The following is a 25,318-nucleotide window of genomic DNA, read 5'->3' as shown; positions in this document are numbered from 1 at the left end:
CTGCACTATGTGCAGGGCAGGCACTTGGTGGTTTAAGGTGCTGTCCTTAAAGAAGAAAATAGTATTGCTTTAACTCACACTGTTTAGCATTGCAAGGAAGGTACAGGGATCTCTCTCATCCAGCCAGTTTTGGCTACATTAGAATGAAGATGACATTTCTGCATTGTTCGATTTTGTACACTCAAACTCCACAGGCCCACAAATTCAGGCCAAGGAATTGTGTTTCTTCCCTGATGAGTTCAGCTAACTGAGAAAAAAAAAAATATAATGGAAATACAAGCACAATGAAGTTTAGATGTGTGAAAAACCAATACACAATAATGTTGTCTTTCAAAATAGGATTTTTTTTCCTTAAAGGTGGCTACACAGCATATTCAGGATCCCAACACAAAAATTCCTGTCCAAAACCGAAGAGAAAATGGTAACTCTCTCGAAGCAGAAACAACATGGGGCCCTTTAGCAAAAATAGTTTATTGCACAAAACTTTTAAAGGAATCCCTATGCACATAATTTTTATAATCAACATGCTTTGTATGATCATAAACATTAATTGTACATAGTGTAACTCCTCCAGCCCCTGGGTTATCCATTCTTCAAGAACATGGAATTATTAACTTCTATCTTTACAAATACGGCCTAAGCAGACATTACTGAATGTCATACATGAAACAGAACCATTTCATTCAGAACATCTTTCCCTCCCCTAGAAATCTGTGCATCTGTATTGGAAATGAGGCTGCCCAAGCCCAAAGTGTTGCTCATTAGTAGGAGGCAGTGATCAGATGACAGCTGATGAGCATCAGTAATTCCTCTGGACAGCAATTGCTTTCACAGGAAAATACTTAAAGGCTCTGATCACAGCAAGTCACATGCAACTATTCCCACTTTCCCCACAAAGTTAATAAAATGTATATCACAAGCTTCTGCATCACCAGGAGTGAATTTGTCATCTTTAAGGTAAGCTTATATTGGTAATACCACCTGTCCCCAGCACACCTTTGATGTTGTCACAGCTAACACTAAAATAGCTGTGCCACTGCAGTTCTCTCCCCTAAGGAGGAAAATATCATCCATGGCAATATGAACAGTAGAACATTCATCCTGGATATTACTTATCACATGTGAAAATCCCATAGATTTCTGCTAGGATATTGCCTGAATAAACAGTATGGGATCAGATCCTCCTGCTGCATGAGTGGATAGGGGACTCAGCTGATCCCAATACAGTGCACAAATATTTCCAAGAAATCTGGAAGACAACAGAATGGAGCATTATGCAATATTCAGCAATGCCAGAGACTCAGAAACAATTTATTCTATTGTAGGGTTTGCTGGCCTTTGTTGTGATATTTATTTTAAATGCACAGTTATTCAAGAGCCCTCAAAAACTCAACAGTATCTGAAAAAATAATGCTGCACCATTTACCAGCTTTCAGCACTGGGGAACATTCTCACATTGCAGTGACATTTCTCCTTCATTAACTAGATTTGGTTTAGTATGTAGCAACCACTGAAGAAACACAGAAAATACATTCTATTGCAGTGCTTGAAAAAGTAGAATAAAATTATAAGAGATTATTCTTCAGATTCTCCTGATTATTTGGCAGTGCTGTGACAGGCAGAGGGGAGACAATTTTCATTCCTACAGCTAAGTTACTTTATTGCCTAGACAGCAGAGACCTGAAGCTTTGCAGACTGAGCATGCTCAGCCTCAGGGAGAGGCTTTTTAATAAAGCAGCAACTATCTCTCTGGGTCATTAAAAACATAGCTGATGAGCTTCAAAGAAATGGCCTTGCCTTTATCACACACTGCATGCTCCTTCTAGTAGACCTCCCAAGTGACTTCTGTAACTTCACTTAGTACCTCACCAGATTTAGACCCTCTAAAGTCTCAGTGTCCTTCATTTAAGTAAATGACATGGAAAAAGCACAATGTGAATATAACAGGACAATACCCAGTGTCCAGGTACTGCCAGCAGCAGTTGGGCCAATGCAGAATCTAATCCACAACAGCTCCCTCATCCTGGAAAGGGAAAAACACATCTAAGGCTGATTGTGCAAGCTCAGATGTCTTCAGGAGCTAGAGAAACTGCAGCAGGAGGCAGAATGGACACAAAAAGGAGAGCTGACATTCAGAACAACTAGGAAGATTCTAAAAGTTCTGGCTTCTTTGATACCAGATAAAACCTTTATCCATACAACCACTGCTGAACTAACAGATTAGAACATAGTGGATTCTGAACTGTAGGCAATGCATTTAATGAAGTGAACAGCAACATTACCGCTGCACAAGTAGTATTTTAAATCCTGGACATTTGGTAGTTTTCTTGTACTGAATATATTATTCGTTACAGTTTTTTTTTTTCTTTATCAATACTGTGGTTTGGTTTTTTTCTTCTTTGAGCTTAATATACAGGCAACTTCAAGAACATGACAACAGCAAGATAATCAGTACCATTTACTCTACAAAGCAGACTGCAGCAGTGTGCAGACATGTCTTAAGCTAGTTTGTAAAGCTTTTGATTTTGAATTGTTTGGTAAATCCATCTGATGGGCATCTAATACCACACCAATGCATTCCTTCCTTTACCAGTTGCAAAACCTTGACTGTCAGCACCACTTGACTTTGATCCCAAGAAAATCTAAGTTAAAATCCAGTAGCTGCAGGGCATGAAATCATTCAGTAAAAACATTTATAGTGCAAAGTGTTCAACTGGACTAGAGCTTGAAGTGGTAGCTACGAGAAATCAGACTTTGGATAAATATAGATGGGTTTGGGAGTTTTGTTTGGTTATTTATTTTTTGCCCTACTGCTAAACAAAATGCAATATCCTTCCCCCTCCTCTGCTACAACCAAACCCAAAACCAGCGACAGCCTCTTTGGAAAAATACATGAACTAGAATTTTTCTTCCAGCCTTTGAATACACTTGTACTTAATAGATTTTTTTTTTTTTTTGGTGAACACCAAACTACAATGGATATAATTCACTTGTTTTGTTTTAAGGACAAAAACATTCTAGTACATGAGTAACCACTAAATCTTCCAAATACCCTAACACTGAATTTTAGAGTGAGGAGAGGCCTGGCTTGTCACTGCACTATGAGCCACATGGAGCAATGGGACCAAAGATGAAGGAAACTAAAGTGAGCTGCTTTAAAAATAACTTAGTCAAGGTGCTCTGCAGAGGGACTGCCACAGTACCAACACTTCCACTCACCCTGGACACCTTGGAATAGAGGGTGCAAAAAGTAGAGGGAGTGTGTGGGAGAAGATAAAGCTATTAAAAATAATAATTTTATAGGCATTATAATTATGTCTTTTAAAGTAAAAATAATTACATTTCTAAAAGCTCTGGCTTTAGGTGCTGATTCCCCTAAGCCATTTGTACAGTATGTCAAAGAGCAAACTTAAACATAACATTAAAACAATGACAGTAACAAAACCCCTCATTGTAGCCTTAACTTACAGTATATAAGCATATTAAACCAGATATTCAAAGTCAGAAAATTATGATTTTTTTCTTATGTATATATATATATATATATATATTACACACATACTTTTAAATGGGTGTCTACTTCAAAACTTGAAATAAAAAGGTGCAAATTATTTGTGCAGTGAAGCAAAGCTCACTACTGGCCTGTGACTGTAAGAGAAAAACATCAGCAAACGTCCCAGGCAAATCTGCCAAAGATACCAACTGCTCTCTGTTGCTTGTCTTTACAGTCTTGTTTCTTCTGCTATAGGTCAGAGGTCATCTTCAAAACTGGAAATGGCTTACAATAACTTATTTTCCTTCAAATACAGATCTTGATAATCTACATTTCAAAAATAAGAGATTATAGGAAGGGCAAGAGAATACTCAGCATATCCAGTTCTCAACCACTGCTGATGGCTGAACATGAGAACTTATTCTTCTCTGTAGTTTGGCTACAATCCAAGATGAGGGAAAAAATACATCCTACTCCCACAAATTAAAAAGAAACAAACAAGAAAACCTAGATGTTACATAATTAACAGTAACTCCTTAACAAACTCACCCAGATTGAACAATTGCATACTTGAAACCAGATGCTCCTCTTGACCTCATTTTAAATCTTCATCTCAACCTCTTACTAGACCCTCAAATGAGCTAGATTCACCACTTGGCAGTACCCAACATGACAGAACTGTTTCAAACAAACGCTTAGAATAGCACATTCTGCATTTACTATTCCATCAGTTTCTCGAATCAGTGCCCTTTGCTTCTACAGGCAAAAGCACAACTCTGAACACCATTTAAAAAACTGAAATAAATAATTTTTATAAAGATTTGTTTATATACTTAAAGCAATAGGAAGAAAGACAACTGATAAGAGGTTATAGTGTCAAAGCTTCCTTGTCACTAACACTACAATTCTCTTTCTTTTCATCTGCAGTAGGAGTCTCCTGCTGGTCTGATGCACTTGTAGGACTTGTAGAAGTAAGGTCCATCAACTTGCCCTCAATCTGAGTCCATGAAGACATTGATTCATGTACTGTAATGGTGTGTTCCTCCATCTGCCGCTGAAGGCTGTCCATTTCTTGCCTTTGGATTTGTTGAGAACAAAAAAAAGCAAAAATTAGCAAGCAGAAAAATGACTGCTAAATGCAAGACCAAAAAATTACTTTTCTGATTTTTGATACCTACTCCAAGACTACTTAAGATATAGCTGTATACACGAGAGAGAAATCTACAAGAAGCTTAAGAACAAAACAAATACAGTGTGCTTGATTAAAAAATGTTAATAGTTGTTTTTGATTTTTTCTGCTGTGTACAATTCAGGATGGATATTTTGTTTAGTTTATTGTAAAGTCTTCTTTCACTATGGCAGTGACCATATAAGCAAGCACTTACAAAGACAGAACATCCTACTGTCCTAAATATAGTCTCAATAAATAATTAATTTTACAAATCCTTTTTTCCTCATAGTGGCAGCTGGTTTCCTGAAAACATTTTTAAGATTCCTTACTATGGTTTAAAACAACAGGCCATACTTTAGCTGCCGGAGACAGCTGTTCAGGTTCTTTAGAGGCTCCTTGCTCACAGCTGTTGGTTTCAGCAGTTCTTCCAGCAAGGCAGCAGGCACTGGACAGTCAGGAATCTTGACTGGAGTCACTGGATTGGAAGAGTTATTCTCGCCTTTCAGCTCTTTCCTCTGGTTAAAGGAAAAAAAGGAGACAGAAACACAATTTTATTTCATCAATATAATTTCTCCCACCTAGAAAGAGTCTCACATCATGCTACTGGTGCACATCTGCAAGGAGCAGGAATCACAGGCACATTCATGTTAGGCTATTTAAGAGCATTGGCAGAGAGCTTTCCTGTACTTTACAAAAAGTGTTCTTTCTATTTAAATACCTTCTTCATCTTGCCATGCTTCAGGTCCAACTTCAGCTGCTGGTTTTGCTGCAGCAGTGACTTCATGCTGTTCTTCAGTTCAGTCACTTTAGCCTGCAGCATAAACTTATCCTTCTGAGTTGCTGACAGGTCTTCCCTCACCATCTCTAACTCAGTCTTGATGTTCTAAGTGGGAAGAGAATCAATGTGATGTAGAGAAACAGCATAAAAATTCCAGCCAACTAATGTTTTTATAATCTTATCAGTTTCCAGAAGAAACTAGAAGAAAAAAACAACACAAAACAGTGTATGAAACTGTTTGCTGCTTAAAACAAATTTGCCAGATTTGCCAAATGGCAGAAAATCAGAGGTTCGGTTAAAAGAAAGTCAGTAGCCTATTTTAATGGCATAGAGGTTGAAGAACTACAACGGTAACAGCACAGTCAAAATAAAAATTCAGAAAAAAGTGTAAGTATGCTTTTAAAAAATAAAATATAGTTTTAATTATCCCCCTACAGCAATCAAAATTTCCATCCATCAGAACTGGCTCGATTAAATACCTGCAGGACAACTTGTATCCCTTCTAACTCTTTGTGACTGCGCTGTTCAGTCATGTCCAGCTGCTGCTTAAGTGTTTCAATTTCTCTTTCTTTTCGTTCTACTTCCCACTTCAGGTCTTCCACCTACCAGGGGAAAATAAAATGTAATTGGAATTATCTACAGGTGCAATGAATCACAAAATCCAAAATATATTCTTATGTCTCATGAAAACCTTCTTAAGAAAACCTAGGGAAACTTTATTAAATATGCTGAATTAAAGACAAAATCATACAGTGCAATAGAAATACAGATAAACACAGTAAGTGTTCACTTTTTACCTCTTGGCTTACTAGAGGCTGTTCACTAAGTTTGTCATCCAGGTTTTTCTGCAGAACTTGGAGCTGAGATGTGGCTTCTGCCAGCTCTTGCTGGAACTGAGATACCTCCTGGGAATGTTTTTCATCCTCTACCCTGCACAGCAAGATTAACAGACACAGCAGTTACTCAATCTGTTCTGTAAAACAAGAACTTCACTGGGTTAGCCAGTTAACTATAAATGATATGACTGTGCATGGAACCTGCTTAATCACAGCTTTGACTGAGGGCTTTGCCAACACATTCATAGAGCAAGAGTTAAATCACAAGAAGATTTTATGAAAGATATGTATAAATAATAAATATTGAAAAAAATTTATTAAATTCTTGAGCACTGGTAATAGTCCAATTACAAACAACTGATTATACAGCAAAAAAAAATAAAACAAAACCCTGTCAGCAATTTTGCTTTGTTTCTCGAAGAATAGAGTTAAGCTTATATCCATTTTCATGTAGGTCTGATAGTTTCTTATAATTTAAGAAAAAATTTATATATGAGCAAACTGAATTTTAATACATTGCGGAACATAGTCAATAATCAAATTAATTCTCTGTGTAGTTCCTCAGGGATGTAAAACAGAGGAATAATAGGATATAGATAAAATGTTAATCCTTACTAGCAATGTGAAGTATTAGAAGTGTGTGGTGAAAGTAGAAAAAAAAGCAGATAGTGAAGCCTAAAACCAGTGTACCTCAGATCTAACTGAATTATAAAGAGAGAAAAATGCAGGTATTTGCTCAGAGTCCAAACAAACATCCATGGTTAGGTTCTGCTGAGAACATTCAACATAATCCACCCCAAAGGGGCAAACCCAAGAATTCACTGATGTATGGCTTTTTGAGAGGATTTGCTTTAATTACTGTCCTTTTTGAGACATTTACTTACTGCAGCTTGTCCACCTCAGCCTGCAGGGCCTGGACCAGCAGCTCTTTGGCGTGGAGCTCCTTCTTGATCTCACTGAGCTCCAGCATGGCTGCCCGGTGGTGTCGCCGGTTGTGGGCTGCATCCGCTTTGGCTGCTGCTTCCTAACAGGACAAAAAGATGCAGATTTACTTTGTTTTATTCTCTGCAGGGGAATCATAAAGGGAGCTTAACACAAGACACAACAGAGGAGAGATCAACTGATCTTTCAGCCACTGCCCATCCTGACAGACCCCCTGCAGGAAGCAGGATGTTACAAAACATAGGTTTCATTTCAATATACTTCTTTAAATACCTTTAAATCGCTTTGTAAGTAAATAAAAGATGAGCCATTACCTGCTTCTGAAGGTCTTTAACTTTTAACTTTTCCTTCTCTAAGGAAGCCTGTAAAGCTTGAATAAGTTGTTGCATTTGCTGATCCTCTTCCTCTTTCCGCTTTAGGACTGCCTGAACCTGTAACACATCACAAAAACAAATGCACACTTTGTGTGGACTCACTGGAAGTAGAGGAAATACAAACACAAGCCAATGCAGGGACTGAAGAAAAACTCTCTGCTGTTCACTGATTATTCTTTCCACACAATACCTTTAACCTTACACTTGTAAAAGCTATGGTTAAATGGTAGCTCGTTGCCTATGTCCAAATGAATGAGGGAATAAAGGAATAAGAATTATTTATCTCAATGAATCCATATGTAACACATATGGATTTGGTATGTTCCAAATACCTACACTTTCACTATTGCAAATATTGTAGGGCAATTTTATAGATTTTTTTTCTAAAGAAAACTCTGTTTAGTGCAAAGTCCCATTTCTGACTTCTTGTTCAACCCCCATATTGATCCTGTTATGCAACACACAGGGCAGGCATCCAGAGCTGAAGAAAATGCACCAGCCTTGTATCACATGAGCCAATTCCCTTCTGAAGTTATTACATCAAAAAGTGAAATACCTGTAGATTCAGCTGTACCAAGTCTGCCTCTCTTTTTGCTAATGCTGTTTCGAGGATATTGTTGTGTTCCCGCAAAGCGGCGTTGGACTGGCTGAGACCTGTAAGTTTTCCACGTTCATGTTCCAGTTCGAGGGCCAACTTCTTATTCATTTCTTCTAAACGTTTTATCTTCTTCCTGAAGCCTCTAGATTCCTGGAGCTATAGTCAAAGAAAACCACTAATCAAACAAACATAACCAAACAGCTTCGTGCTACTATCATAAAAAACTGAGTTAAACTTATTAAATGTCTAGTTTTTCCAGAGTGGGATTTCTTTTTTCTTTTCTTTTTTAAGTGAACAGTAAAAAATAAGTTCACTTTGGTATTTTTTCCTGTTGGAAGACTAAAATGTTTACTAGAAAGAAGAATCCAGGAGTACTGTTCAGGTGCAGATCCAAAGCAGTTGATATATATGATTTTTTGGTGCCACTCTACAACCGAACACCATCACCTGGCCCTCAGCATCACTGGGGACCCGTGACTCTCAGTAGTTCCAAAAGCTAATGGTTTATGTATCCTCACTGTCTCATGACCAGACACAGCTGATATCTAATATAGGAACCACTCCTCTCTCTCATCCTCTTTCCCTATAGGACAATGACTCATGAAACCACAAAGAACCAGCACAAGGCAACAAAATTTGCAAGTACCTCTGACATGATGTTTCCTATCCATGATTCTGATTTTCTCCACCATTGGAATAAAATTTTGGTACTACAATTTTTCCCTGTCTCGCAGGCACTTTTTACTGTCATATGCCCATCTACCAAGCAAATAAAGTAATCACCTCATCTTCAAGTTCCAGCACTTTCTCTCTGTATTCTTCAAGCTCCTGGCTGGTCAGTGAAATCACTTCTTGCAACTCTTTTTCCAGCATCAACTTACTGCTGCTCAGAGCTCGCAGTTCTGTCTTCAGAGCTTGGATCTTCTCCTAAAGACAAGGGGGTCACATGTGATTAGTGCATCACCCATCTTCAGGAGTCACTTCTGCTTTGGTTAAAAACCTGCTTCTCTAGCAAACATGAAACAAGGTGCTAGTGTTTAATTTAAAGGCCTTGCTCAGAGTTTTCCACCTCTGCACCTAGTTACTGCTGTAGGTGTATTTGATATCGTGCTCCATTGGTTCAAGAAATTGGAGCTTCCCTTAGTAAATTAATTTTCTTGTTACAGGCCTAACATATATAAATAAGCTATGGCTACCTTGAAAAACTTTTAGCTGTCAATGAGAAAAAAGCAGTAAGAGCTAAAATCTTGGACAACTTTTAGATACTAACCCTTAAAAAAAAAAGATTAAACAATTCCACCAAAAAACCAACCAACAAAAAAAATTTAATCAGTAACTCTATCTTTGCCAAATTACCTCTCTCAAACATAGTTAAAGAAGTTCTCAGTGCTCAGAACCCTGACACCATCCTGTTATCTAGCTTTACTTTCCAAATATTTTCATCACTTCAGGGTGAAACAGTATTTCAAGACATAGCTCTGTCTTTGTACAATGTCAAAGGACATCTGCATACCTGAGCAATCTGGTCATTCCCACCATCAGTAATTTGTGCTTTTAGTTTGCTCAGCTCTGCCTCAGCAGATTCCTTTGCAGTAAGAGATTCCTGCAGCCTCCGACTGAGAATGCTGACTGCATTCTCATAGGCTTTGTGTTTTGCTTTCATCTCTTTCTGAGCACTGGTCAGGTCTGACCCGAGACGCTTCATTTTCTGTTTCTGCTCTGTAATGGCCCTGGTGTGAAAGGAAAAGAAAACACCAGGTAAAAACAAAAGCTGCTTGACAAATAGTACTACAAGATTAATTTTTCACATGACCCAACAAAACCCAACATCTGAAAGCCAAATATGAAAACCTGTATGATGCTGTAGTTCTTTTGTCTGTGCTAGAAGAACACTTACTTTTTTGCTTCTTCTTGCATTTGTTCTACTTGTTGTTTTAATGCCTGATTTGCCTCAGCAAGAGATTCCATTTGTTCCTTATCGAACTGCAAAGACTTAACAGGAAGGAAAAGAAGACTCATGAGTGTAAGAACAAAAGCATTTTGCTGTCATGTTTGATTATAAAAGAAAAATAATGAAATTTCAAAATTACTTCCATCTCTAAATATAAATTGCTCTCTAGTCCTCCATATTCTCTTTCCCTTTTCTCTTTAACTCTTTCCTTTGAGGCCACCACTGTTGACACATATGAAGAGTGTTTGTATCTTATTCTCAGATGGAGTTCACTGCAGGACCAAGGAAAATGCTTCCACATCAGTCTTCTACCACTCCTGTAGTGCTTCTCCCCACTTACTTACATGAGATGTTAGTAAGCACTCATGCATTTACAGAATTTTGGTAGGTATATGTTGAAATGTCTGGACTATTTTAAATATATAACCAAGAACATTAACTAGCAGGTGGTCATTCTGTTTCTTTACAAAGTTAACAGAAAGAGCAGTGTATCCTGGATGTAACACTCTCCAAAGCCTTACACCTTCCATACCTGCAGGCGTGTTTCCATATCATCTCGTTCTTTCTGCACTGACTGGAGGTGATTTTCTAGTTCCACCATCTGCTGGTGAACCTGAGATACTTCCTTCTGCAGTTTTGAATGCTCAGATTCGAGTGACTGTTTCTCAATTTGGATTTTCAGCAGCTCTTTTTTTATCTCCTTCAGCTCCGAGTCCAGGCGCTTCTTTGTCGCTTTCAGCTCACTGATGAGCTGGTCCTTGGAGCTGGCATCTCTTCGATAAGCTTCCACCATGACCTTGCACACAAGAGTTTCAAGAGGACAATGTTTCACCTCTGTTTCAGCTTTGCAAATTTTTGACTAATTTACTAGAAAGTATTCACTGATATTCTTTTAGTTTGAGGGGGTGGGGGTGTCATACAAACCAGCACCAGCTTCTCGAAGATATTTACTCTGGTTCAAAGGCTTTTATGCAAGCTCAGATATCAAATTATCATATTAGCAGTTTATTAAATGAAACACCTCAATGTTCTCTGCAGTAAGGGATACTCTTCTTCACATTCTTCATGGAAACTGCATTATGTGCCATTTTTAAAAACCAAACTAATTGTAAAAAATTAACCATCCTACGCACATAATTAGTAACTTTTGCCATGAGAAGAGGGTTTAACTATGACTGACAGCTTAAACAGCCTTCCCAAACTTAAACATAACAAACTAAAACAAACTTTGACATTAGGCTAATAAGCAATCAAGCAGCAAATTAATGGTGCCACCTTATAAATAAGACACATATATGTGCAACACTAATGACATATCCATTTCAAATTACTGTTTCAAAACTGTGTAAATTCAGAATAAAATTTGCAGTAAAGCACTTATTTACCATCTAATTACTGAAGCAACTATTATTTTTCAAAGCTGCAAGGAAATGACAACACTTGAAGATTTACATGAGTGCTTTTGCAAAAGCAAATCTAATCAACAAATCAAAGACATTTTCTATGGTGCATCACTTGGCAAAGGCCAAAGCCCTATCAAAGCATGCATTTTTTGGTGGATCAGCTTTCACATTAGTTACAGACAGAAATTCAACTGAAAGCTATACATTTTCTGTATTTTAATGCCACAAAGTTCTGTGATACAAAAAATAGATCTCAAAACTTCCCCAGAAGTACATGCCTTCACTGTAAAAGAAAGTTTATTCCTTGGGTTTATGTATCTGAAATGTCTTTGGTTTTACTTACCTTCTCCTTCAGGAACTGTTCCTTCACTTTTTGAAGCTGTTTTTTGAGGCTGGCATTTTCTTGTTGCAGATTTTCCACCTGCCAGAGGGGCAAAAAGCAAACATTGCTTTATGAGCCAAATGTCATATTATACCTGATTTCTTTGGTGAGCTTATCTGTCTGATTTGTAACAATTGCCTAATCTAACAAGGATCCTGTTTCTGACTAAGCATCTCAGTGGTTAGATAACACAACATTTTATACAGAAATACACTCACCAGGTCACCACACTGCAAACCAAATTACCACACAGGAAAGATGTATGGCCCACAGAGCCACAGAAAAGAGCACACTACAAAACTACTAACCAAACTCTGACCTGTACTCCAAATTATTGTGTTTTAAAACTGGTAAGATTTCAGAAAGATCATTACCTGGCTTGACTTGATTGCCATTTCTTGCTTCAGCTGCTCCAAGATTTCTGATGTTACCTCTGTACCTTCTCCAAGGCGTGTGGCCCCTTCATCAAGTTGCTCTTTACTTGCTTTTGCTGCCTGCAGAGCCACCTCCAACACAATCTTCTCATTCTGCAAATACTGGATTGTGTCATCTTTAGAAGCAGCATCACTCTGGAGCTCTTCTAGCCTGGCCTTCAGTTCATCATACTGTGTTTGCAGGTCATCCAGGGACTGCTCTTTGGTGTGCAGTGTCTCCTGGGTTAGAGTCAACTGCTTCATCAGGTCGAGGTGTTCTTGCTGCAAGGATTCAAGCTGCAGATCTCGCTGATGCAAAGTCAACTTGACCTGACAGGAAATATTTTAAAATTAAATTAATACAAAACAAAGGTTATCTTTGCAAAAGCACTCTAATCAAAATCAAGTATTATAATTAATATTTCAGCCTGTAGGAGAAAACAGCAGAAGGTGAAAATATTTTTAACTTTCTGAGCCCACTTGTATTTACTCTGTTAATTGTATTGACTGCCTTGAGCAGCATCTGTTACCTCACGGGCTAAGCAATGACCAGAATGACAAACGTAAAATATTCATAATATTCATTGTATTCAAAAATTTTACTTGAAAAACGTGTCCACAGCAAATTCAGGTAAATTCAGCATTATTAATAATACCATATCATGACATGGAATATAGTACTGAGCTATCACATACTTCATGTCACTGCAGCCCTTGACATGGTGCCTGCATAAGGTTACAAGGTTAAAGCAGGGCTCTGTAAGTGTAAATGTATGTAATGATATGACTGTAAGTGTAAATGTATGCAATGATATCCTGACTGCCTGACAACTTTGAACATGGATCTGTGGTTTTTGTCTATGCTCACAATAATCACATGCTGAATTCACTAAAAAAACCAGCATCTGGCAAGACAGTAGTTATGAAATTTTTAAAAAGTATTATTACTGACATGGTTGGGAAAAAGGCCTTTTCACCTGAAACAGAATGACTTTAGTATGCACTTCATTTTTTTTTTTTCAGTTTTCAAAAAGAAGTTTAGAGGTCAGTATCAATTTACTATTGCTTTTTCTGCCAAACCAGTATTTCCCTTGGAATTCCTGGGAAGTTGATTAACAACAGTCTACCTGTTCCAATTCTTGCTCCAGTGTTGCTGCAGAATCAGCCATTTTCTGAAGCTGTTCTTTCTCATCCTCAAACTCCTCTAGTTTCCTCTGCAAGTCTTCTTCCACCATGCTTTTAGCCTCCTGGATCTGCATGAAGGCAGCTTCCTGATCTAACATGTCAGCCTGCATAGAAAAAGCATGGAATCAACTTCTACAGTTTCAATGGAGGGGAAGGAGTGGGAAAAAAAAATAGGAAAAGAGAAAAGTAAATTATTAAGAAAATTTGTAGAGGAAAAACACAAAAATAATTCTGATGTCTGCCTTACACACCTGTATGCCTTTACTGAAGTCACTCATTCCTATACTTAAAACACCTTAGAATAATAATGAATGTCTTGCATACTTGTGGCAATCTGAATACCTATTAAATATCACCTTGTCCTTTCTCAGTTGATGAGCAAGACATGAAGAAAAATAATCTTTATTAAAATTAAGCTGTCTGGGAAAATTCTAAACCAAAAGGGATTCCTTGGATGCTGTAGCTACTCAGGAAACAGTCCTGTCATTTATACAAGCTATCAGTAACACTGCAGATGGGTGCTTCCACTAACTTGCTGCTTTACTCTCCTTTGACTCAGAAGCAGAAATGTCACTGAAAATCAGGGGATTTTAATGTTCTAAAAGCTTTGGAAGTGACTGTACTGCGCTTCAGATTTTACCCAATTTTTCTTACTGGAGGGAAGGAAAGACAAACCTGATCACTGAGCAATTTCACACACTTAAAAAACACATTACTGATTTAGATTAACTTCCAATTAAGTTTCCTCTTGAACAAGTTCATGGATGGGCAAAAGACAACGTTTACATTTGCCTTCAAAGTTCAATTAAAAACAAATGCCAGAACTGAAAATGCAAGTATCACCTTTGAATGGCCTTCTTCCCTCTTATTGTTCATAATGCCACGCAAATTTATTTGCTCTCAAATATTTACTGCTTTTATAAGGCAGAATTTGAACCAATTCATAAGAATTCTATGTTACTTTGCCAGAATACCCTTGATTTTACAAAACATAAATACACAACGTGGACAGAACATAACTCATGAAAACCCTTCACAAACCTCAATGTTTTGTAGTTGTGCTGCAATACGTTCCTTTTCTTTAATGGACCTGTGCTGGGTTTCAGTCAGCTGCTGAGACAGGGCCACATTCTCTAGTTTGAGATGTTCCAGCATCCCTGCTTGAGTCATTTGCCCAGCCTAAAAGAAGGAAAAATAAATCAGTTTTTTCCTGTGGATAAAACTGACAAAAAAAAAAAAAAGATTCTCAGTTCTCCCATATGCAATAAATCACAATACCTGTATATTGGCCATCTCACTCTGCAGCCTGACACGGGCCTCCTGTGCCAGGACCAGCTGCTGCTGGTACCACTGCCTCACATTTTGGAGAGATGTGATTTCTGTTTCAGATGCCTTCAGCTTGTTGGTCAGTGTGGTCCGTTCCAGCTGCACCTTCTGAAGCTGGGTCTGCAAGGAAGCCAACTGCTGTCGCAGGTCATGAACTAGAAAAACAAAAATAAAGAGCCTGGACTAACACACCCCATTATGCAATTTTTATGCACACTTTTTCAAGGATTATTGCTGTATTTGTAATTTTATCTATTTTTCCTTAATTGTTGAACAAAAGCACATATGCCTAATTATAGAAAGATTGGCTTTTCCTGCCAAAGTGCTAGAATCCAAAATACCAGGTCATAAGCAGAATAAAATTAAACTAAATGAATCACTTCTGTAAGCATTCACAGTTTCTTAGAGGCAGAAAATATGAACTAACTAAACATCAGGAAGTAGGTGTCCTGGCACGTAGAGTCATCGTTACAAATCAGCATTTGTACAATTTTCCAAAAAAACAACTAGGCCACTGTCTGGACTAAATATTTATGCCTCTCTCTCCAGGCTGGCAATGGCAGCTTGCAAACTGTGACACTTCTGTGACACAAAGTCAAAACCAAACATCTTAAAATGGAAACCATTTTATTAGTATGATATCAAATAAACACAAGTTTAAATTTCTTCTTCTTCTTGGACTTCAAAATCAAGTTGAAATAAAATGATTTATGGAACAACAGATTTTAAAGACTGACATTTCCATCATCCCACCTGTACTGTCTCTGGTGAGAACATTTTTTTGCATATCTTCAACCTTCTGCAGGAGTCTCTGGTACTGCTCCTCTGCTAATTGCAAATCATTGTTTGAAGAAGCCAAACTGGCATTCTTTGCTTCCAAGGCATTTTGCAGGTCAGCCATTGCTCGTTCCAGATCCCAGCAAGACTGCTTTAATGTGGCCACTTCTGAGCTCAGGGATTCCTGCTTCTGCTGGCTGTTTTGGCTGTGCTCCATCTGTGCCTGAAGCTTCATGTTCAAAGCTGCAAGTTGGGCTTGTAGCTCAGTCTTCTCTTTGAGAGCCTGAATGTGTCCAGAAAACCAAAATGCAGGAGTCTCATGAGAAAAAGATATTAGTGGCTGACTAAAAAAGATGCCCAGCAAAGTGGCTTTGATAAGGCAAAGACCAAAGGAGGTGCTCCATGCTCTGGAGCTGAGACTCCCCATCTCTCTCTGTCCTTATCTCAACCCACGAGCCTTTCATTGTTATTTCTTCTCTTCCCTGGCCAGCTGAGGAGGAGAGGGACTGAGCAGCTTTGGTGGACACCTGGCATCCAGCCAGGGTCAGCCCACCATGGCACTCTTGTAAAGTACCTCATTCAATAATGTTTTTACAAAACACAATTCCACAAGTAATGAGCAAGAGGTTCTTGAAAATTAATTAAAATCTTATTTTGATTTGCTGAATACAGAATTCCAAATTCATTTTCTACCTGATTAGCTTCTAGTGAGAGTGCTTCTAGTTGCCCTTCAAGTCTCATCTTCTCCTTCATAACCTGCAGCATCTCGTCATGAGTTCCTGCGATAGAGCTTTCCATAGAAACACTGGAGAGACAGCACAAGCACAGTCACAGGTTAGAATACAAAACTTGTCCAGTTGAAGAAAAGTGACTCTGAAAGCAAGAGGTACTCAGAATCCCTTTGGCTGAGACTGTAGCACATTATTCTGGTTTATGATAGATGCAGAACACAGTGTAACAACCTCTGGTAAAAAGAGAAAGAAATTATATACCTGCTAAGGTTTTATACTTTAGTTTCCTGTACTTGTAGCAACTAGAATCTAGTGTGGCACCATATATTTGTTATTTTTCAGAACTGCAATCATTGACTTCATCATATTCTGCATTTACAAATCTCATTTAAGCAGACAACTGGACATGATGGGATCACAAAACCTTCACAATTATTCTCATAACTTCACAATTATAACTCATAACCTTCACAGTTATTCTCATAACTTCTCCATAAGAAGGAATAACAGGTATTTGGCATAAGGGATTCCTTATGCTGATTCCTTGCTGTACAGCCAAGGCACCTGGAGAAAAAGGATCTTTTCCCATTACCATAAGAAATAAATCTAAGCCAGAATAATCATCAACAACTGATTGTACACCTCAACATATTTGGGGATGACACTTTATTCCAATAAAGCGGGGGAAGTAATTTCAAAAGTAGGACATATAAAATATGCATCTGCAGACAACTGATAAAAAGGGCATCACCAGTTACACACTTGCTTTCTGAATCAGTTTGATACCTGTCATATACACATAAGCTTGGGAAACTAAATCTCATTCTCAAAGGGCTGAAGAGGATAAGATATCTAGGACAAGACCCTTGGCATTCCTTAACTATGTGAGGTCTGAAAGGTACATGCAGAGATGAGGAAAAAGACAATACTAAATATCATTGAGGCAGTCAAGTCTGTACTTTCAGACTTTATAGACAAAGGCTCATGAGTGATTCAGTGAATGAAGCCCTTCTATACAGACAGAAACAACTGCTTGCAGTACATTTAACACAGCCAGTGGCAAAAATATCTTTCTCTAAAGATATACTTAGTAAATAGGTACTCAAGTGAAGCAACCTCTCAGATTCTTTTAGAATTTGTAAGCTACTAACAGACTCAATAACAGTGTAAGTTAAAACTGGATCTAAAGCTAGTAATAGGCTGCCTATTCCAAGAAAATATCATTAACAATAGATATCCTTACCTGCTAGAAATACTGTCTCTCCTGCTCCGTACCTCCCCATTAACTTCTTGCTCTTGGGCCTGGTGCTCCACTGCTGCAGCCTGCAGCACCTCACTAAGGGAAGGAAATTGCCCCATTGCTTCAGGATGTATCTTCTGGCCATTTATTGTATATGGAGTGTCCTGTTTGCCTTCTGCATTCTGCAAAGTGCTATACAGCCCTTTCCCTGATACACTGCTGTAGGTAGAGCTGTCACTCTCATTTCCATCCAGCCTCATTCCCACTTCACTGCCATCAATCTCTGAAATGCTGTCTCCTGCCAAGGAGGAATTCTCCACCCGATCATCCACGTCAGAGGGCAGACTGATCTCAGACACAACTGATGTTGGGCCACTTCTGCTTTGTGTCAGAGCCCCCCCAGGTAAGTCAGGAGCCACGGAATTCCCAGTAGCATTTCGAGCATCTGAATCTTCCGTTCTGTAGTCAGCCAAGGACCGAATCTTGCTGGCCTTAGATTTTGAGCTTCTTCTTTCTTTTGAGGATGCTGGAAGTCCCAGGCTACCCAGCTTTGGCCCCCTGGGGACGCTGGTCCGCAAAAAGGAATATTCTTTAGTCATTGCTACAGTGCTGGCTCTTGGCAGGATTTCTGGATTCAACATCAGCTCAGGATCCAGGGTGCTGGAGGGACGGGTTTTGGATGTAGACTGACTCGACTAAAAGAAGCAAAGAGTCAACAATAAATTCCAGAATGTTAACTCTGAAATAACATCAAAGACTTATTTTGCTGTAACTTAAGATATAAAGCTCTACACTTTTACACTGATATTAAACATATGTCCTTTCATAAACAAGGTAAATTATACCAGCAACCAACCCTATCAAGCTGCAGTATATAAATGTTGAAAATGTTCATGTGAGACTCCAAAAGGTAACTGAAAAATATAGGCAAAATTGAACATTTAGGTTACTTTAAGTTTGGTGTCTGTTTTTTCCTCCCCTATTTTAAGTAGCTCAAAATGGTACATTACTGATGAGCTAACAGAACCAAATTTTGCCCGTCCAGAAGACAAAAATGCTTTCTCTCATTTGAGAAAACTACTGAATGTTTTAATTCAGGGAACAGAAATGGTAAAGTTTTCAAGCTTCTCAATAAAACACAATCTAGAAGATGTGTTGTGTGGTACTCACTCTTTCTTGGTGTCTCTTCACTCGGTATTGTTTGAGCTGCTCTTCCAGACGCCTTCTTGCCTGAAGTCTGATTTGTTCTTCATTTTCCAGTGGCAGTGAAGACTCTACAGAGCCTGTAAGGGAAAGGCATCTTCACAGTCAAACAGAAAACTCCAACACAGGTAAAAGGGATGCAAAAGGTAAAAGCCCCTTCTACCATCAGCAACATGCTTCATGCTTAAGCAAGGAACAAAAGGAAAGCCCACTGACATGCACCTCAAATGACCCTCTTCAAATACATCCTTGTGTAAGCACTGATAAAGCCTGTGGACTTCCACTGCTCAGTTAGCAAATGCTACAGTTCCTCCACAGATGGAGGACATGACAAGAGATTATACAGCAAGAAAATAAAATATTGCTGCCACTTAATCTCACTTGTCCTGCACTTCTGACAGTACTAAAATTATAAAACTAAGCAAGACCTACACAGTCCACTCATTCCCTACAAGTAGTGGAAAATGGTTCCATAGATATATTTTTTTACCTTTTATTAACTCACATTAAACTTTAACTCACATTAAACCTTTTCTGTAGTCAGACTTTTAGACACCTTAATATAAAGACATTCCCTTCTCCCCCCCTTCATTGCTCTTCTCTCCTTTCCTTTTTTCTCAGCTTAAAATCACCTGGTTCTGCTGTTCTTTTTTTTTAATGTCACCTGTTACTCCTAAAAATCAAGAAGATTAGAATAGCTTCAGCCCCAGAAAGCGTGAATTCCCCTCCAGTGAAGAGCCAGTTTTAAATGGTAAGGCAGTGCCTTAGCTGTAGCAGAGGGTGGTTTACTGAAAGAAAATGAATTGCAGTTCTAAGTAAAAGTTTACTGCAAAAATGAAGTTTAGTTCAAGCTTAAATGATGTTACAGAAGTCCAGAGCCAGGCTCAGAGTAAAAAGCTTTATGCAGCAAGAGAAAGCAGGGGCACCACCATAAACAGATGCTTACACAATTCAGTTTCTTGCATGGGAAGACTTAGTTTGAGAGACTGCAAAGCTTCTTTTCTAAGAGCTATGCCCTCAGCACTAGTTCCCTGAGACTTCCTTAGGCTGTCATGGAAACCAGTCACACCTGGGGATGACTCTTCACCCTGCTCACTGCTGGTAGGATCAAAAGATCCAGGAGAGTCAAGGCAGAGCGACTCTGGCCCATTCTGGCAGGCATCCACTTTGCTGTTTATCTCCAGACTTCCCTCTTCATTTGGCACTTCATTGATGTTATTACTGGTAGCTGGAAAAGAAAGTTTTACTGAGCTACAACTTCAAGCCACTTAATTCATCTTCACAGCTCCACCCAAATACAAAGCCAGCACTACTGCCTTTACATTGCATGAATATAGAAACTGCTACTGACAGCAACTGGCAGGAGACATTTCATAGAGCATTTTTGATTCTTTACGTTAGAAGACCAGAATAAGTACTTTTCATTTGCTTTACTATGTGGCCCTCAAGCAGGACCTCAAAAGTCATCATAAAACATATCTTCAAAACTTCACAGAGGTTTTTAAATCTTGTTAGGCTTAGAAGCATGAAACACCAAGTGTAAGGACCTCTGAGAGACAATCTACTACAAGTAAGCCTCAGCAGCTGCAGGCCTGTGCTGAATGATTCAGCTCTTTGATGTGCAGCTGGGCACTGGGGAGAAAGCATCCACCATCCCCATTTCCAGCCTGGCTCAAGCAGTTTCTCAATTTTAAACTGAGCTTACATTTTTTCAAATAGGTTATCTTCATCAAAAGCATAGTAGCAAATATCATATGTATCAAAATAATAAACCTACCAATTAAAATGCAATTAAAGAATCACTTCAACACCAATTTTATCCCCACTTACTAGTATTTTTCTCTTCCAGCAGGAAAAATGCATATTCAAAACCAGATAAACATTTCACAGGTTTATACCCTGGATTTCTCATTTCTATTTCATTTGGCTGGGGACTACTAACATTTATGAACCTGCTGTTGCAAAAAACCCATGTATCTAACTTTAAATTAATTACTGTATATCTCAAATGAACAAAGCACTGAAACAGCCACTGTCTTTCTGTTCATTTCCACACCATGTTATCACTGAAGTAACTGCAACTCACTGGAATAATATGCAATGTTTATATTTTTTTTTCCTAAAGATAGTGGAAAATATTTAACATTTATGATCACAAAGTATTTGCAAGTGCAGAAATCAAGTTCCCACCTCTGCAGTGCATCTTCCCAGCTCAGTGTGAACCAGCAGAGAGGAAAGTGAATGAAGAAACTGAATTTGGGTAGAAATATAAAGCTTTCAGACCTAGGCTGCCAAAACCCATCAGCTCTAAGATTTGAATAAAATACTTTTGAGAATCTTATTTGTCATGCAGACATTTCAGGCCATTTAGCCTTAATCACTTCTCTGATTTAGATCATCATGTTGTCACAAAAACAGTTGCAGACATGATGGAAGGGGTGAGTTCAACAAGGACGTAAAGGAGGACAGAGGGAAAGACTGCTTTTTAATGACTAACATGTTTTAAAACTAGAATATTGGCAAAACTGAATTTGAAATAGGTGTCAATGCTAAGAATAGCCACCAGCCAAAAATATGATGACAGCTCATACATTCAGAAATATTGTTTCTGCCCATCTCAGAAACTGCATCAGGTTTATACTTTATTCACATTTTTTCTTCCCAGCAGTGAGTGGTATACATATACCAAAGGGATGCTGGAGCAAAATTCTGGAGGAATGGTTTCCTAGTGACTTCCTGAGGCCAGGAGACATAATCTAAACGCTCCTTGAATAAAGAAATTTAAAGGCAGTAGTGTCAAAGCAGCTGCAGTCTTTTTAGAACAATGGGCAAGGAGATGCAATTAGAATAAAAACAGTAGAAAGACACACTATCTAATTGAAAGTCACAATTTGATTGTCAAACACAAGAGAGAACAGGAACACGTGATCTCCAGCTTCAGAAAAGATGAATGAATCATCAGACTCTGCCACTCTGATGATGGGCAGAGTAAGAAAAGCAAATAAAGTGTCAGGGCCTCCTCTCTGCTGCCTGTGACAAGGTGACAAACCTGTGGTGCCAGAAGGCCCCAACCTCACCACGTCACCTCCTTTTACACAAGGAACCACTGTGGTTTTGTGTGTCTAGGCAGCCACAATGTACACAGCTCTCCACCCAGCCACCCCCACATCCTTGAACACCAACATATCCTTGGACTCCTGCCAGGAAAACATGGAGATTTCAATTCAGTGCAGGGAAAATACTTTCACAATGAAAGCAGTTAAATACTGGAATGGGCAGGGAGGCTGATGAACCTCCCTCTACAGACACTTTCAGAATTCAATAGCACGAGGGCCTGAGCAACCTGATCTTGCTCCAGAACTAGGTGTGCTCAGTGCAGCAGGTTGGACTGGATAACCTGCACAGCTCCCTTCCAACTCAACTCTGATTCTATAATCTACTCAGATAGTGGACTCTAAACAGTTTCTCATAAACAGCTGCATGATTATTTTATTATAGAGCTTGTCTACCTATAAAAGTTACTTTGAGATAAACTGGAGAGTACATGCCAGCATCTCTCTTTCACAAAGAGAAGCAGAGCCAGATGTTTTGGGTTTGCTTAAGTGATTTAATTTATTAGGAAGATTTCTTCTGCCAGAATAAAGTACTCCAGTCACAAGCTTACTCTGGAACAGTAATTTCAGAACTGATTGTTCTAGAGAGTTTCAGGTATACACTCTTGGAAACATTATCTGAAGACTGACTGACACCCTGAACAATAAATACTCACCTGACAGCTGATAGTATTTTAGCTAGTAGGGTTTTTTTTGTTTTCAGAAGAACAAGTTCTACAGCAAAAAAAACCACAAGAGTTTTACATACACACAGAGCTATAGACTTCACCAAACTTGCTTAAAACTGCTGTACAAAAAATTCCTGACCCCAAGGAAAAACTTCACCTGAACAATAACACAGATGATTATATAAAAGCCGGGGTAAGATAGGAAATTATTTGGTGTGTATGAAATAACTTACTGTTAATTTCATCTGTCGTAAGTAGCTGTGACTTGGCTTTACAATCTGAAAGTTCTTCAGAGCTGCTGGGAGCCCCATTACCACTTCTGCTCTCCAAGTGAACATCCTGCTGGACAGATGAGGAGTCCATGGTAAAAATGATCCAGATCCCTGGAAAGTTCTTCTTCTCAACAATTTGCCACCAAGTGAACTACCAAGTCCTGTTTCTCTCCATCAGCAAGAACAGCATCAAGGTGTCACACAAGAGCACAGTTCTGAGCTGTAGAGCTGTTGGTGTGCAGCAGGCAGCTCTAACTCCACATCATGGAAACAGCTCGCAGCCAAAGTCGCAATCACCAAGGAGCTGCATCCTCTAGAAACAAAATGTAGCGAATTTACAAACATTTCCTGGAGCTCTGAAAATATGAGTTAAAAATAAAGTAGTGCCCACAGACAGAACCAGGACATGCAGTAACAACAAAAACAATGAAATACAACCAAGTATCCAGATCTGGGGAGAAAAAGTGATCTGTTTATGTTCACTATTTTAGTAGCACTGATACACTGCAGAAGGATGCAACAGATATTTAGCAAGACAGCTGATTTAGAACCATTGTCCCTTTTAATAGAAAGATCTCTTTGGCCTCTGCTTTAAGAACAAAGCCAGTAACAGAGTAGTATTGTCCCCTGTAAATTACAGTATATATATGGAAACATACCATATATTTCATTTAAAGGAATGAGTTTCAGTATCTTTTGTTAAAGTGAAGTATGGAATTCAGATTTAACTTTTTAAAAAATAAATTACATCATTACTGTTTACTTGTCTGCAGAATAAGATGTATGAATCACTGTACAGACTCTGAACTACTCATTACAGCACAAGCTGGCAGTCAGAACACGGCCTGGAACTGCAGCTAAACATTGCCTTCTCCTGTGACAAGCCAAGAAAAGGATTTCCAAACACAGTTTACAGAATTTGCAAATAATTCTTCAGGTATTCAGATCTAACTTCTGAATACCTAATCTAACCTCTGGGGTGGGGGGGTGTGGTTCTGGAGAATGCCAAATCAGGAATATTTTGACTGCATTTTTACATGAACACAAACATTTTGAACAACATTCCATCCATACCTCCAGGGAGCACTTGTGTAACTGCTACTGTGCCACACTGCCCTGGTCACCCTGCAACACCACCATCACCTCCAAAATGTTACTGAAGCAGCAAACAGCTCAGGACACACAGGAAAACACGGTTATGCGGGTGATCCTTACAGAAATGAGCTGTGAAGGAGCCAGAAATTTGCGGCACCTTTCCAAATGGGAAACCTCTACCAAACAAAAAAAATTAATACCTTTACTGTGATTTGTTACTAATTTTTAAAGATTTTCAGTATAATAAAGCTTTCAATAAAACTCCTAGGTACAGCAAATAGATGCTATGTGACAGGTTACCAAGAGGAATCGCAGACAAAAGGCAAGCAAGATTTTGGCTCCTTACACCTTGTCAAAATCCAGCCCACACGAGATGGTTTGTTGTCCTTGTCATAAAACGCGTTTAAATGATCAAGGTGATGAAGAATGGCTTTCCCCTGCACAACCCATTCCCAGTATTAAACGGAAGCGTATTCTGGCCTCCGAGTCCTTTTGTATCCCTGTGTTTCGCACAACCAGACACACACACACACACACAAATGTAGGCACGCCACGGGAACACAATAAGCCCATATGGAAAGGGCTGCATCAAAGTCACGGATTTTGCTTAAAACACGAACAGTCAGAACGACAACGGGTCCCGGTCACAGACCGGGAGGCACCGGCAGACACGGCCGCGGGGTCTCTGGGCCGGGCACGTCCCTGGGCGCCAGCAGAAGCAGCGGGAGGCCCGGGGCCGCAGCCCACGGAGCGGAGCCGAGCCGAGCTGAGCCGGGCGGTTCCCCGGTGCCCCGGGCAGCCCCAGCGCCCCGCGGCCTGAAGCTGCCCCCGCCCCGAGCCGCCCCCGCCGCCCCCCATCCCGGCCAGCCCCCGCAGACCTGAGGCCGCCCGCCCGGCGCCGGCTCCTGCCCGAGACGTGGCGCTGCCTGCGCCGGGAAGGGGCGGGCGGGGCGGTGCAGCGCGGTTCTCGCTCCGCCGCCGGCCCGGCGCTGCCGCCGCTGCCGAGCGCGGCCCCGCACGGGCCCCACGGTTCTGCCCCCGCGCGCCGCCGGCCGCGGCCCCCGCCGGGCACAGTCGCGGCCGAGGCCCGGGCGCTCCCAGGCGGCGGCGGAGCCGCCGGGCCCGTGGAGAAGCGGCGGCTTTTCCAGACGGACCCTTCCGGCAGCGCACGGAGGGGAGGGAGGCACGGAGGGGGAGCGGCTCTCGGGCCGGGCCGCCTCCGTGCCCGCCCCGGACCGTGCCCCGGCTCTCTGAGGGGCGGGGGTGTGACCGGCTGCTCCGTGGGGACCCTGGGGCCGGCACCGACGTGCGTAAATTAAATTAAATTGTACATAAATTAAAAATTAAAATTTCTTTGTGAATGTGCG

The 25,318-nt window shown here is 39.9% G+C and overlaps 1 protein-coding gene across 2 annotated transcripts; it reads right to left on the bottom strand.

Moving 5' to 3' along the window:
- Nucleotides 1-452: 452 nt before the first annotated feature.
- On the bottom strand, nucleotides 453-24,915 carry GOLGA3 (golgin A3). Of its 2 annotated transcripts, none has more exons than XM_036393205.2 (24): nucleotides 24,830-24,915; nucleotides 22,818-23,169; nucleotides 19,750-20,031; nucleotides 18,771-18,883; nucleotides 17,604-18,295; nucleotides 16,323-16,434; nucleotides 15,606-15,912; nucleotides 14,805-15,007; nucleotides 14,568-14,705; nucleotides 13,469-13,630; nucleotides 12,303-12,671; nucleotides 11,890-11,967; nucleotides 10,676-10,939; nucleotides 10,090-10,184; nucleotides 9,706-9,922; nucleotides 8,976-9,119; nucleotides 8,151-8,348; nucleotides 7,535-7,651; nucleotides 7,163-7,302; nucleotides 6,240-6,372; nucleotides 5,922-6,044; nucleotides 5,383-5,547; nucleotides 5,019-5,179; nucleotides 453-4,569 (listed from the first exon to the last, which is right to left on the bottom strand). In XM_036393205.2, the coding sequence occupies exons 2-24, from the start codon at nucleotides 22,945-22,947 to the stop codon at nucleotides 4,362-4,364; spliced, it is 4,551 nt and encodes a 1,516-aa protein (XP_036249098.1). In that variant the 5' UTR covers nucleotides 22,948-23,169; nucleotides 24,830-24,915; the 3' UTR covers nucleotides 453-4,361. The 2 variants fall into 2 exon arrangements, with proteins under 2 accessions (XP_036249098.1, XP_036249099.1); XM_036393206.2 differs by having other exon boundaries at nucleotides 19,873-20,031.
- Between the last annotated feature and the right edge of the window lie 403 nt (nucleotides 24,916-25,318).

This window comes from Molothrus ater, chromosome 18 (assembly GCF_012460135.2).
Source record: "Molothrus ater isolate BHLD 08-10-18 breed brown headed cowbird chromosome 18, BPBGC_Mater_1.1, whole genome shotgun sequence".
Classification (NCBI taxonomy): domain Eukaryota; kingdom Metazoa; phylum Chordata; class Aves; order Passeriformes; family Icteridae; genus Molothrus; species Molothrus ater.
Note: the sequence above shows the minus strand (reverse complement) of the source record. Positions and strands in the feature narration are given on the sequence as shown.